The 15,119-nt window shown below is 40.1% G+C and overlaps 1 protein-coding gene across 2 annotated transcripts; it reads right to left on the minus strand.

The window, feature by feature from the left end:
* Positions 1 to 7,860: 7,860 nt before the first annotated feature.
* On the minus strand, positions 7,861 to 13,247 carry LOC100369855 (uncharacterized). Of its 2 annotated transcripts, none has more exons than XM_085490524.1 (5): positions 13,008 to 13,247; positions 11,046 to 11,163; positions 10,621 to 10,872; positions 10,122 to 10,421; positions 7,861 to 9,199 (listed from the first exon to the last, which is right to left on the minus strand). In XM_085490524.1, exons 1-5 carry the CDS (start codon positions 13,203 to 13,205, stop codon positions 8,715 to 8,717), a joined length of 1,353 nt encoding a protein of 450 aa, XP_085346650.1. In that variant the 5' UTR covers positions 13,206 to 13,247; the 3' UTR covers positions 7,861 to 8,714. The 2 variants fall into 2 exon arrangements, with proteins under 2 accessions (XP_085346650.1, XP_006812011.1); XM_006811948.3 differs by having other exon boundaries at positions 10,621 to 10,887.
* Between the last annotated feature and the right edge of the window lie 1,872 nt (positions 13,248 to 15,119).

The raw sequence follows: 15,119 nt of genomic DNA on the forward strand, positions 1-15,119 counted from the left end.
CTTCTATTGTAATAGCGAAATAAAAATGGTGCTGCAAAGTACTGTATATTAACCCGATCAATTTTCTGAAAATAATTTTCAGGTATTTTGTATGTAGTTTATTTTCACTGATTTTTGATGAGTTGAATGTAAAATAAAGGAAAACAGTTATATTCGCTGAATTTAAAATATATGCACTCCCCATTAATATTGTCATTTTATACCATTAAGCCATTAATCGGTGCCCGAGTTTGGCACAATGTTCGGTCGTGACAACAACTCTATATTAGGCGTTCTGCAGATGTCGAAAATCCGGTATAGTTACAGAACTTATGAATGTCTGTTTCCGTTATACAGCCACGGCTTTTAAGAAGGCGGATGCACTCGTTCAAGCGAGCTATTCTTATTAGGTCTGACCAAACGTGCGAAAACAAAATTATTTTAGCCTTACTAGCAAGTATTATTCCCTGGTTGGATTGTATGTTTTGCACAGCGTTTGATTTTATGAAGATACAGACCTGATAAAAACCCACGTACGTTCAAGTTGTCATAAACGATCGATACCCTAGGCAAAACACATACTGTTACGCCGGTTTTACACACAAAAACGACAAATTCGGTCGAATTGTGTTAGTGGTTTGCTTAATATTACCCCCGACGGATCGTTTAGCTGTGAAAAGATGCTATTTTTTCGTGATTTCCCAACTTGTCTTTTTATTTAGTTTCAAGCCGTATTCAAGATACACATATAGTAAATATCGCATTTATTTTATTATCACTTGTACGCCACCTGACTTTGCTTGCCGCACCCACGCATACATTTGTTCCTTCGGCCAAACATTGCTTCTAGGCTGTGGCTATAACAAATGAGCCAATTGTTTCGTTACATATAATTAGAATAATTGCATTTTACTGAAACTGAATGACTCGGTCCATTCTATTAATACAGATGAAACTGAAAATTGCGATTGTAATAATTTTTTTCACTATGAAAACAGAGACTAGAAACAAAATGGGACAGTGTTATCTACAAGGAAACAAAACTAATGAACTTTGTATCGTTATAACAAGTTTATATTTTTTATAATATTTAGACATGAATGCCCAACCGTGGTTATTTTTGCATTATAGCCCATGATAGGTATTGTAGCATTACACTGTGTGCATGTGAATGCGTTTTATTATTATGATGACCAAACAATCCATGTTGTACACATGATAGGAAACAGGATTGCATTATAATAGCAATTCGAAACTTACATAAACTCACCGCCCCACACAGCATATAGACCTTGAAACTATGTTGAAAGAAACTGTATGGTATTCCACTATAGGATATACAGTGTTATATTATAGCAATTGAGGACTTCGATTCCAGCCTGGCTGCATTATAGGCAGTTTAGTATTACAGGGGCGGATACAGGATTGTTTATGGAGGGGGAGGGGGCAAACTTTAAAATCGCCAGGTTAATGTTAATGATTCCTTTATATTATACAAAAACAAATTGAATAAATTTGTCAAGGGGGGGGGGGGGGTCCCGGACCCCAAGAACCCCCTCCCCCTCGATTCGCCACTGCATTATAACATAGCGATCGTCCCGTAGCATACAGTGCAGCAAGTGATATAAGTAACAGGAATGTCGAAAATTGACTGGTTGGGGATGGTTATGAAATATACGAGATTACGAAATGTATACTTAGTAAGAAAGCCTGGCAATGATATTTATTATATAGTAAATACTATATATTAACAAAATTAATATAGCCATGCACCATCAATTCGATGCCAATGTCCGGGGTATCATAATACCTGGGATAGGGTGTTTGATTCCTCATACATTATGATTTTGCGACACAAGACATCATGATAAAAGTTCAAAAAATGTCAAGACATAATAACGAAACAAAATCAAAATGCTAAATGCCAATCTAATACAAAGACAATATAAACATATAAATTTAATTTTAATACAATGTATACAAAAAACACTCACAGCAAATAAATATAATGTTGGCACAGATCTCATCCCATATCCGACTGGGTTCCGCTACGTGGTATATTTTTTGTTCATTCCGCATTTTAATTTTCAGAAAGGTGAGAAAAGTTGGCGTCAACGGATTAATGGAACACAGTTCAAGTTATTATTTTATACCTGGGCTCTGAGCAAATACAGAGTTACCCAAATTAAAAGCAACACACATCGTTCGGATACAAATACAGTACCCACGTAGAAATACTGTCAGCCCCAACATTCACTCGTGTTCATATGTGCAGTAAAATGCGAAGCTCGACCCTGAGTTTTTTTAAACCCTTTGTTGAAAAACACGTGTGAACAAGTTAATCCGGATTAGTTTAGCTCGGGTCCTGGTCATGAATTCCGTGTTCAACCCCGAGTTGACACAACAGTGAACACCGTGGATTAGAACAACAGTTTAACGGCGCGCCGAATGTTACGGTTCGTTATAATACAACTTTGAAAATATTTCATTTTTTTTTTTCACTATTACCAATAAACATAACTAATAAAATATAAACCTCTGCGACGTATAAACAGAACGTAACGCATGATTAGCCCACTGATAAATATCCATGTAAAAGTCTACGTATTTAAATCGAAAAATGAGATTTGATCGTTTCACTTGAATCAAGGCAGGTAGACATGGAGTTGGTTTGTGCAGTATGGAAATTAATACAATGGCCCACACCGGCGGCAGGTGTTAGCAGCAACACGAATCACAGCTACTCTGATAACATCCGCTAGTTATTGTGTGGTTGGCACAGGCGTTCGTACAGAGTCGTCGATCCGTATATGCTAGCAATGCTTCAATAGGAAAAGCAAGAGATACATGGCTCGTCGTCACGACCAGGGACAGGTGCACAATTCACAGCCTTCTTCACATAAGGTGCAGGAAAGTGTTCTTTCGATTATTTTGCTTTATGCCAAGTCTGTCAGTTTCCATAGTGTTTTACATATTGTATAGCATGTCTACGTCATGCAGAACAGACGTGATTCGCAGTTTATTTTGTAGCTCCGCTGTCGATGAAGTCGAGTGGAGCTTAGTATTACTGTTTGTCGTCGCCACCTTCGCCGTCGTCAACTTTAAATTGTCGATTTCTTCTTAAAAACCACAAACTGTATAGCTGTGAAACTTCCTAGGAAGGTACATTGGGTGGTTCTCTCTCAGATTTGTTAATTTCGTGTGGATATGTTCGATTGTCTTATTTATAGCGAATATTTTTGTCATTTTTGGTCAAAAATGCTATTTTCGACTTCTTCTTGAAAACCGCTAGCCCATATGCTTTGATACTCGGTATGTAGGTACCTTTGGTGGACCTTTCTCAGATTTGTTCATTTTGTGATGATATCTTTAATTGTCTAATTTTGATAAATATTTTTGTCATTTTTAGTGAAAAGTGATATTTTCAAATGTTTGTTGAAAACAGCAAGTCTGATTGCTTTAATACTATACATATTGCTCATTTTCTGATGATATCTTCTGTTCTTTAATTGAAATGTGCATTGATAACAGCGGAGTTAGTTTACATCGGGTTTCGATCTTTTACCGCATTCTGTGGTATGGTGGAAGCAAGGTGTTTTCATCAGTTCATTTATTACCGATACATATGAGGTAAGAGTAAAGATGTCACGTGTGCAAGTTTTCGTTTGCACATCGGTTAGTTAGTTTTAATCACATACATTGGTCGTGTTATTGTGATAATGCTTGACTTTATTTTTTATTGGTGCATTGGTCATTTAATAACGTGAGTATATCAGGTGTGTAGGGATATACCTCTACATACGCGTGGTATTCAAGTTCACCACATTTGTCGTACGTATAGTCGTAAATCTTGGTTTCAACCATTTATTGAGGCTCAGGAAGGGGTATGTTCGTAAGCTGTAATCACTTGTTTTTATTCTCATAATAATGTAATTTAAATAAATAAAAAAACGTATATTCGTAGACATGAGCAAGGTGTAAAATGTAATCAGCTATTTAATACGACCGTAATTTGTACAAAGATATTAATTTTGTAAGCGTCTAAATCAATTTCCAACTTTGATTATTAAACTGAAATTATTAAAAATATTATTAAAATGTAAAATTTTATTAGAAATTTGCTTTATCTGTAAAGTGTAAAGACAATTTTTTTTTACTGTAAATGGAACTTTCATTTTATTTCCTGTAAAAATGTAAAGTGCCGTTTTCATTTCCTGTAGCCTGTACCACTATCCCCCTGCACGGTTGTGCGGAACTACTATTTGTGCATGTATGCACGGTAGTGCAGGACCAATGTTTGTGTGTGTAGGCACGGTTGTGCAGGACAAATTTTGTGTGTGTAGGCACGGTTGTCTGGAACCAATATTTGTGTGTGTAGGCACGGTTGTGCAGGACCAATATTTGTGTGTGTAAGCACGGTTGTGCAGGACCAATATTTGTGTGTGTAGGCACGGTTGTGCAGGACCAATATTTGTGTGTGTAGGCACGGTTGTGCAGGGCGAATATTTGTGTGGGTAGGTAAGGTTGTGCAGGACCAATATTTGTGTGTGTATGCACGGTTGTGCAGGACCAATATTTGTGTGTAGGCACGGTTGTGCAGGACCAATATTTGTGTGTGTAGGCACGGTTGTGCATGACAAATATTTGTGTGTGTAGGCACGGTTGTGCAGGACAAATATTTGTGTGTGTATGCACGGTTGTGCAGGACCAATATTTGTGTGTAAGCACGGTTGTGCATGATCAGTATTTGTGTGTGTAGGCACGGTTGTGCAGGGCGAATATTTGTGTGTGTAGGCACGGTTGTGCATGACCAATATTTGTGTGTGTAAGCACGGTTGTGCAGGACCAATATTTGTGTGTGTAAGCACGGTTGTGCAGGACCAATATTTGTGTGTGTAGGCACGGTTGTGCAGGGCGAATATTTGTGTGGGTAGGTAAGGTTGTGCAGGACCAATATTTGTGTGTGTATGCACGGTTGTGCAGGACCAATATTTGTGTGTAAGCACGGTTGTGCAGGACCAATATTTGTGTGTGTAGGCACGGTTGTGCAGGACCAATATTTGCGTGTGTAGGCACGGTTGTGCAGGACCAATATTTGTGTGTGTAAGCACGGTTGTGCAGGACCAATATTTGTGTGTGTAAGCACGGTTGTGCAGGACCAATATTTGTGTGTGTAGACACGGTTGTGCAGGACCAATATTTGTGTGTGTAGGCACGGTTGTGCAGGGCGAATATTTGTGTGTGTAGGCAAGGTTGTGCAGGACCAATATTTGTGTGTGTATGCACGGTTGTGCAGGACCAATATTTGTGTGTAAGCACGGTTGTGCATGATCAGTATTTGTGTGTGTAGGCACGGTTGTGCAGGGCGAATATTTGTGTGTGTAGGCACGGTTGTGCATGACCAATATTTGTGTGTGTAGGCACGGTTGAGCAGGGCGAATATTTGTGTGTATAAACACGGTTGTGCAGGACCAATATTTGTGTGTGTAGGCATGGTTGTGCAGGGCCAATATTTTTGTGTGTAGGCACGGTTGTGCAGGGCGAATATTTGTGTGTGTAAGCACGGTTGTGCAGGACCAATATTTGTGTGTGCAGGCACGGTTGTGCAGAACCAATATTTGTTTGTGTAGGCACGGTTGTGCATGACCAATATTTGTGTGTGTAGGCACAGTTGTGCAGGGCGAATATTTGTGTGTGTAAGCACGGTTGTGCAGGGCGAATATTTGTATGTGTAGGCACGGTTGTGCATGACCAATATTTGTGTGTATAGGCACGGTTGTGCAGGATTAATATTTGTGTGTGTAGGCACGGTTGTGCAGGGCGAATATTTGTGTGTTTAGGCACGGTTGTGCAGGACCAATATTTGTGTGTGTAAGCACGGTTGTGCAGGGTCAATATTTGTGTGTGTAGGCACGGTTGTGCAGAACCAATATTTGTGTGTGTAGGCACGGCTGTGCAGGACCAATATTTGTGTGTGTAGGCACGGTTGTGAAGGGCGAATATTTGTGTGTGTAAGCACGGTTGTGCAGGACCAATATTTGTGTGTGTAGGCGCGCTTGGGCAGGGCGAATATTTGTGTGTGTAGGCACGGTTGTGCAGGGTCAATATTTGTGTGTGTAGGCACGGTTGTGCAGGGCGAATATTTGTGTGTGTAAGCACGGTTGTGCAGGACCAATATTTGTGTGTGTAGGCACGGTTGTGCAGGGCGAATATTTGTGTGTGTAGGCACGGTTGTGCATGACAAATATTTGTGTGTGTAGGCACGGTTGTGCAGGACAAATATTTGTGTGTGTAAGCATGGTTGTGCAGGATTAATATGTGTGTGTGTAGGCACGGTTGTGCAGGATTAATATTTGTGGGAATATGTGGAAATTCTTTTAAGGGTGACGTAGGTCCATGTTTCCTGTCTCATATTGTATATTTACAAACATACCGCCAATTTGGCGTGTTTATAGCATGCCTGGTACTATTTCGAGTAAGAAAACGCCGGTGTTTATAAGGATTGGGAATGTGAAGAACATAACATCAAAGGTAGGAAGACTTTGGGAGAGACTAGATAGATCTAACATATTCGTTGTGTGTGTCAGAATGTGCACCCAATTGATCGATATCGAGAAACCAGTGTGTGTTTTTAGCCGCACTACGTCGCCCTCTGGTGGCGAGTTTCATGACGTACCTCTAGGATCTAAATGTATAGAGGATAGGGAAATACCATGTATAGTTGCAAGAGTGCGTGTATAGTCAGTAACTTTTTTCCAGTGGCGGATCCAGCAAAATGTATTGAAGGGGGGGGGGGGGGAACTTCGCTTAACATTACGGAGCGAAAATCGCAGAGAAGCTATGCGTAATCCAGATTATATGAATCGTCATGCGTTTTGGCCCTCCTCTGGATCCGACACTGACTTTTCAGTTTAGTCCTGTGTTCATAGGCTTGTGTATGGGAGGGGGGCATTGTCCGTTAGTTTACCAGATCAACGCAACTCCCTCTAGACTGTGGATATACGTAGAGTTATCTTTCAGATACGAAGGGTGTGACTATTAAATCGTATCGGATAGAGGTCAGGGTGGCAGCTACACTAGCAATAACACTGGTATGAACAGGCAAATGTTTAATTTTAATGTCGCCTTCGGGACAAGGAGAAGCTGGATATGCATCGAGCGGTATTTGGGGGAGTTGGGTTGAAATTTGTAGGTTGGTGTAAAGTGATTGGACTGCAGTGTGAACATGAATAATAATGGCAGCAACACGGTGTTGCTCAGCATTCAGTTGGTTCTTGAATTGTATATCTAAATTTGCGTATTTGCACACACTCAATGCCTTGGTCTCATCAATTGTAGCAGTAGATATTTTTTTCACAACCGCAAAGAAATGTACATTATATCCACATATACACATTTCTCGAATGAATTCATAAATTTAGCAGTGATCAAGCAATAATTGCTTTGATTATACCTCGAAATTGTAAAAATCTACAGGAACTGTTATTCTGAGAAAAAGTGACTATAACCCAAAAAGACTATAACCCAAAAAGTGACAAAACTAAGCAATTTCAGCTCGATTGAGTGATAACTTGAAGAAAATGCTAATTGTGTCGCTAATTTATTCACGGCCCTATTTATGACAGCTAATTTATTCAAGGACTTATTTAAGACAGCTAATTTATTGTTATGTGTGGACCAACTAGCGGCATAGAACGGGCGTATTGTAATAGTGCTCAGCTTACAGTATGACGTGAAGTTCGGGTACGTCATCAAATCCACCATTTTATTCATTCGTGCATAAATTACTAAGCTGTCTATCTTGTACTCAGTTAATTTAAACCTTGCAACACCATTGACATTGAATTATATATCAAAAAACATCACATATACTTCAAACTGTTATATAAAACGAGGCATTTTTTTATTTGAAGTTAATTCTTGAATATATATTTTATACAAATTGACCTTAAATTGACATCTTACGATAACAGTAAATGTGATGTTGAGTATGAAACTTCAATAGCATGAATACATCCAAGCATCCGCTTTAAAGCGGGAGGGTCGTCACCTGCGCACGCGCGGAAATTGAGTCCCAGGCGACGATAACAACACACGCTAAAATCGCAAAATCTTATGGGTAGACGCTTGTTTGTAAACAATGACACGCTATGGCCATCTGACGCATGCGCGAGTGACGACTCCTTTAAATACGTCAGAACCTGTTATAGAATGTTTGTACATGTAATTACTATTATTAAAGCGCGGTAGTCGTCGCGCTGCGCATGTGCGAGATATATGGGTCTCATATAAAGAAAGATGGCGATTTTGACTGTTGCGCAGATCAACGAGTACGAACTGAGACGTTTCCAAGCTTTAATTAAGTAATTTTCATGTTATTGGAAGGTATCGAAGGAGTCACTGGCGGTAATCCGTGCAAGTCGCGCCCAGGTCAAACCTCATACTTGTGATTTCTATTTGAAGAGCGCATTGGATTGTGGGAAAATCAATGTTTATCAACACAAATGTCGCACATGCGCAGCGCGACAACTACCGCGCTTTAACCGAAGAATGTCGAAATATGTGCAACTATATTCCGTTATAGCACGTATAGTTTGTTAACTTTATTTTAATTCGGGTTTAACCATATTGTAGAACGAATTTAGCTCTTAACGACCAAGTCTTAATCGCGTGTATTTCAGCCACAAAATCTGCGAAATAAGTTTAACACTTCAATTTAATAAACCGCCCAGGAATTAGATCGTGCAGACAGCACAGGTGAGTTCGTAGCCTTGAACGTATGGTGAACAAGGCAATCCGCCGCTGGTTGTACACATTGTTTCCGTCGGATATAAAAGGATGCCGTCTTGACTGGTATGGGTGCCTGGCAGTTTTTCAGCGTTGCGATCCACGCATATGAATTCTGTTCTCCCTTCGTGAGCATAGTGCGCCGCCATGAGATAGCCGAAGTACTCCCTAGTCCAGTTGTCCGGACACACATTGCGAGCAGGAACCATATACACCGTGGTGCGTTGTCTTACAAGACAGACGGCACAAGGAGGATCATGGTCCATAAGTGAAGACATTGGCCCATATTGATTAGTTTGGTACTCTCCCCCATACAGTCGTGCGCTAGTACTTTGCACCCCGTCAACGGGTTCATCATAAATGGGTTCTTCGGGCATACACAGATGATTACTCCCACTACCCTTGTGTGAATAATGCCCGCCGCCAATGACACCTGTAAAATGAAAAGTACACTGTATATGAATATATGTGCAAATTACTCAAGATCGATATTTTGATTTCGCGGCGTTGAAAATCTTCGTGAAGTAACAACGACCTCATCTTAGTGCAATTTTGCCACAGAAACGATACATGGGTTCACCTTTTTGGTGTTCAGCCATCGTCCGAATCGTACGGTTTGTTAGTGCCGACTCATTGACGACTCCACCAAACTTGCAGGAACAGCTTGGGTAAAAGCGTATTTTATGTTAAACAAATAGCCAAGTTTGATTGGATGCGCCTGTTGGAAAGGCGCCCAATCAGACGCTGTGTAACATTGCGCGGTAAGATAAAGAACAGAATGTCGAAAATGGCGACGTGTAGCACGATTATTTCAAAATTCTTCTAGTAGCCGTGCGTGTAGAGTGTGTTTAGGTTGTTTGCCAAACCCAAAAACCGGCGCTGCATTTTTTCACCCAGTTTTCCACAATTTGTTATGCCAACGTTGCAGGCTGTTTATGGCATACTTCGTCAGCAAAGTGACAAAGTGCATGGTTTTGGTAATCGATGAGGCTTTTTATCTTAAAAAAAACTGCGTGGTCTGATATGCTTGGGCCGCTCTACTGTATTTTGATACAAGATAGCCGATTGGCTGTTTATTTTTGTCGCATCTCCTCCCCTGTCGTTAAGGGCGCCTATTAAATACGCACTGTAGTGGTTCAATCTGCTAAGAGTTAGTTTGGAGGAGTGACCCGAAACAAACGGTTCTTGGCTGGCGAAGACGGTGTTCAGTCCAAGTAAAATTTACTGATCCTAGTGTGATGCAACAACCACTACATTACCGGTTATCGGCGATTATCTTTTCCTTTACGGTCCGATATATACTACTATATCTACCACGATCTACTATAAGCCCGTGACTCTTAATAACGACTCACCTGTGTACACCAACTCCGCAGACGAGTTACACTCACTGGCACCCCATCGGACGTAGACAGTACCCCCGGAATCATTATTGTCGACTGTTTGTGGGGGGTCATTCTGCTGTGGCGGTTGTTGTGGTGTCTGTGGTGCCTGTACGAGTAATCGTTGTTGAGGCTGTGATTGAGATATATCACGGTTGTTCACCGGTGACTGGTCGTAGTCATAATGTTCGGACATCCCTGCGGGACCAGGAGGACCTGGCGGTCCAACCGGGCCAGATTTTCCAGGTGGACCAGGTGGACCACGCAAAAGTTCTGAAAAAGAAGAGTCAACATTAGAAGAGTGAGAATGGTATATTTTAATATATTTAAATTCGGAAACTTTTCTTTCATAGTTCCTGCACTTATTTCATTTAAGGTATTTGCTTTCACGCATACTAGGGTTTGCGGCTAACGACGACGACGGCCGACGCCGACCAGACGATGGTCATTTAAGGTTTTAATAGCTGTCTACCTGATTCAGATGATAATTCACCCAAAGGTATCCCGCTGCTGGTACCATCTCTTCCATCTCTACCATCACGTCCATCACGACCAGGTGGACCAGGAGGGCCTTGAAGACATTGTCCATTGGACACTACCCCTGCCGTCGAATGGGATTGTCCTTGCGTCATAAGCAGGTCGATGAACGCCCCCAATGTAGGTGTATTCGTTTCAGATAACTGACTCTGGAGTTCCGTTACTTCATCTTCCAACAGAGGGCTCGCTGTAGAATATGTATCTGATACAAGTTAAAATAATTAAAGGACTAGATATTTGCACGGCAACACTGTCACACATGCAGTGCCTCGCACTATCCACTGGATCGAGCCATCCAATATCTTATAATAACATGGATTTTGAGTTTGCAATTAACAAAATACTAAAAATATTCCTCACCTCCTACGTCACGCCTTTTTCTGTAATGCCTGACCAAATCATCGGCTTTAGTTTCTTTCCCAAATATCTTCTCAATGATTGTGTCGCTATCTTTACTCTTAAGAACACTTACTTCTTCCTGTTAGATTAAACAACACCAACATATCTAACAGTATATATAGAAAGGCAATTGAATCTATCTGTCTTTCCCCAAATATGTTTCTATCGGCATCGGAGATACATATTTAAAGGCGGTGGTCGTCGTGTCGCGCATGTGCGACATTTGTTCTGATAAACATTGATTTCCCAACAATCCAATACGCCTTTCTAATGAAAATCACGAGTACGAATTTTTACCCCGGTGCAACGAGCACTGATTGCCTCCGCCGACTCCTTCTATATCTTCCAATCACCAAATAAATTATCTAGTTAAAGCTTGGCAACGTCTCAGTCTGTACTATTTAGTCTGCGCGACAGTCAAAGTCACCATCTTTGTTCATATGAGTTCCATATCCCGCATATCTCGCGCATGCGTGGCGCGACGACCACACCCTTTAACTTGAGACCCTGCGAACATGAGATAACGCTGCTCTGGTTTGGCTTATGTATTTCTACACTTGCGTCATAAACCAGGGGCCATAGACAAGCCTCGGATGAGCCTACGAGCTACTAATTTAATCGGACCAAATATCACGTGCACCAGATGCCGGCTAATGGTCTACTGAGAAGCGCAAACACATAATATTTGTTCATACTAGTAATTGGGCACCACGTTGTATTTGAGTAAATGTATGACGTAATCTTAAACGGTCTATATGTTTCTAATCACCGTACCATAAACACCCGAGCTTTGGTCGGTAGAAATCATTTCCCTCATTATAGCAAAAATGTGATGAATCCACTTCCTCGATCAAATTAAAAGAAATTAAAAACAGAGTACCCTCGAAAAATCACCGAACCCCTATATGGTATTGCAAATAACCGATTACAGCGTTATAGTTTTTCGCGTCGTCACCATGAGAGACGTGCAGCGCGTGTAATATACATTTGAGTTCAAGAAATTTAATTTGAACACGCCTCGCGTGATGATGGCACCTGAATTTGCATTCTCCGTTAATATTAACATGCGCCACTTAATCACTGTATTCGAAGGGTTGAAAAGAATGCACTCTATTTTTTTTGCAATTGAAAAAAAAAAGTTAATTATGATAACTCAATAGGGAAGCTGGCCAAACAATGAACAAATTAAGTCAGTTTAGCATTCATTGTTACGTAGTTAACAACCCTACCCAAAATAACATTAAAAGAATACACGGGCATTCGTTGCACTTTTTACTGGTTCGAAAAATGCAGTTCGTCTCCAGTGCATCCCATTAAACGTCTTTATAGACAGATAGTTAAAACGGTATGTTACTAGTTAGTGTTCATAGCTCGTCGCTACTCCGACATGATCACATTTATGAGCAAGAGTTCACCGTCCTTGGAGTGGATATACCCGTTATTATGCCCACGAAGAGATAACTACCTAAAGTGTTATTATAATTAATATGACAAGGTCAAAATAATACGTTCAAATATCTGCGGCGGAACTTTATTCATTAACATAACCCTTCATGGATTGCCAAGCTACTTTATTACTAGAATAGTGAACACAAAAAGAAAACATATACAAATATTTATCCCGAATGAAAGTACAGCCCGAGAAACTATATAATTAGGAATTTTAATTCATAAATTTAAAAAAAAATCTGTGCCCGTCTAACTTAAAACTTGGCGTACTTTTAATCTGTATTACGTTTTTGTCGTCCGAGTTACTTTGTAATTAGTTGCTTTACTGTCCTCCATCACATCACGACCTGTTTAGTAAATATTTGATCAATGGGCAAATCGGTGAACCGATGACGGCTTGCCTATGTAGTAATAGAACAGAAATAACACAATGAAATGGGCAAGTTTGCATTTTCCACGTGTAATTTCACTCACCTGCAATTTCTTAACTGTTTCTTGTAGCTGCATATACACCTCTTTTTGCTTGCTGAGTGCCGTCTGTAACTGATCCATCGCATCGGATGAGCTCCATCCCTCATAGCCATCTTTACTCTCCGTATCATGCGTGGACGGCAAAGACACGGAGACCACGCCGACTATCACCGAAAAACCGACGGCGATTAAGAAATGCATATTGCAGTTTCAACGGGGAAAGTTTAAGTATGACTGAGCAAAAGACAGTGGATGTCTGTTTCTTTTATAGACAGGAAGTCGTGGGAAATTTGAAACTCTCCTAACACTCATAATTCACAGAACTAGGTCCCTGGGATTTACGCACACGTGCTGGGAAAACTACACGATTTCTATCCAGGTAATCTAAACCAGTATAGGTCTGACAGCTTTTGGATTGGAGCCAATACATTGCACTGGAATAAACTTAAAGTTATTGTTCCAATATGTCTGTATATACTAGAGTTGACTGCATAGTGTTAACCATTAGAACATTTGGGAGGGAAAACTATACAAACTCACATTATTTGTTTCCCTTCACTTACTTTAAGCTATATATTGTTGTTTTTTTCAGGATGGCGTTGCTTTTGTTTTTGTTGTTGCAATTTGTTTTTGGTTTACCTCTGCACCGGGTTTCGGGAATTAATGATTTTCATTCATATAAAATATGTATAAATGTTTATAAATATTTTTTCTGAAATTTCGTTTTTCTAAACCTTTTCTGTGGAGTTTTTTTTTTCTAAAATATATCTACCATCTCCACAGTCGCTAACCCCTCTGTAGCGATTGCGAAAAACTTTGAAATTCTCGGAAGGTTTTATGACTGCGAAGCCAGTTGCATCATTGCTGTTGATGGCGGTGATGGTAGATGGACATTCTCGTACCAGTGTTTAAGCAAAACAGAGAAACCCAAAGTCCCACGAGGAAGAATCATCTTTCAATACAATAACATAGCATGACTCATCATATACCAGAATACCAGAGGGCATAACAAAACATCATTACATGTGTATCTTAAACTGGGAGGGGGCAACTATGTAGGAATGAGGATGTGGATCGAAACGGAATTTTTCCTCATGGTATTAGTTACTGATTTCCCGGTATTGAAAGCAAATTGCAAAATAGAGATATCCAAATCAACTCCAACTTTGACTGTCAACCGACTTTTCTTTCACGAGCTGTCTGGTCCACATTGCTACTCACGTTCAACTTTATTATCAACTTGCTCATAATTTGTTGTGAGATGGAATGCTATTTTTAGTCTCGCGCTAAAAAAACTAGCACCTCACCACCCCCATTGATGCAGGAAGTTATAATCACGCAAATTATTTCATAATTTGTATATACCAATAACATTTATTTTCAAATCAATCAATTCAAACAATAACTAAAAACAATATCGCCCATAAACAGACCGCTCATTGATAGAAATCACCTCTTTGCTTCTTTCTTTCATTTCTTTGGCGCTCTTAAATTCACGTTATCAGGATGACAATCTAGTTCAGGTTCAACACTCGAAATAAGTTTCTTACTTCGAATAACACTTACCTCAAATAACACAATAACACTTACCCCAAATAAGACTTGCATTTTAAAAACTATAAAAATGTTAATATCTTTGGAGTACACTTAATCATGATTTCCTTCATAATAAAAATTGTGTCGCCTACTATCTGGGGGCGTGACAGCATAACAGTCAACGTCATTGCGATGCGGTAGAACCGTCCAGTCGTTGTACAGTGAGCCCGATTGTAGATTGGAAATCTAGAAGTTCACAACACGCAAGTAGGTAAATGTCCCAGCCATGATGTATGTTATTCATATTGATTGAAAACTGACGCCGACCAGAACACCCTTGTCTTACTTTGTTTAGTCTCAGTTACACGGGGTTTGATTATAACGGAGGGGCACACAAAAGTAAAAATTGAAACGAAAAAGCGAAGAGCTCGTCTCCGAGTATGTTTGTTCATTCACTATGACAAATCTGCCAGTGCGCATAACACAACAAAATAACGATCAGTTAATACCAGGGCACACATACTTATCACGTGAATGTTAAGAGCATATACCCAAAACTTAGTGGGACGCACATGTCAT

The sequence above is a fragment of the Saccoglossus kowalevskii genome, chromosome 15 (genome assembly GCF_978046115.1).
Source record: "Saccoglossus kowalevskii chromosome 15, keSacKowa6.1, whole genome shotgun sequence".
Taxonomy (NCBI): domain Eukaryota; kingdom Metazoa; phylum Hemichordata; class Enteropneusta; family Harrimaniidae; genus Saccoglossus; species Saccoglossus kowalevskii.

Coding starts and splice junctions, on each gene's coding strand:
- LOC100369855 (XM_006811948.3), bottom strand. CDS start 13,205: ATGCATTTCTTAATCGCCGTCGGTTTTTCGGTGATAGTCGGCGTGGTC. Junction 11,164..13,007: donor AAACAGTTAAGAAATTGCAG/GTGAGTGAAATT, acceptor TTAATCTAACAG/GAAGAAGTAAGTGTTCTTAA. Junction 10,888..11,045: donor AAAAAGGCGTGACGTAGGAG/GTGAGGAATATT, acceptor AACTTGTATCAG/ATACATATTCTACAGCGAGC.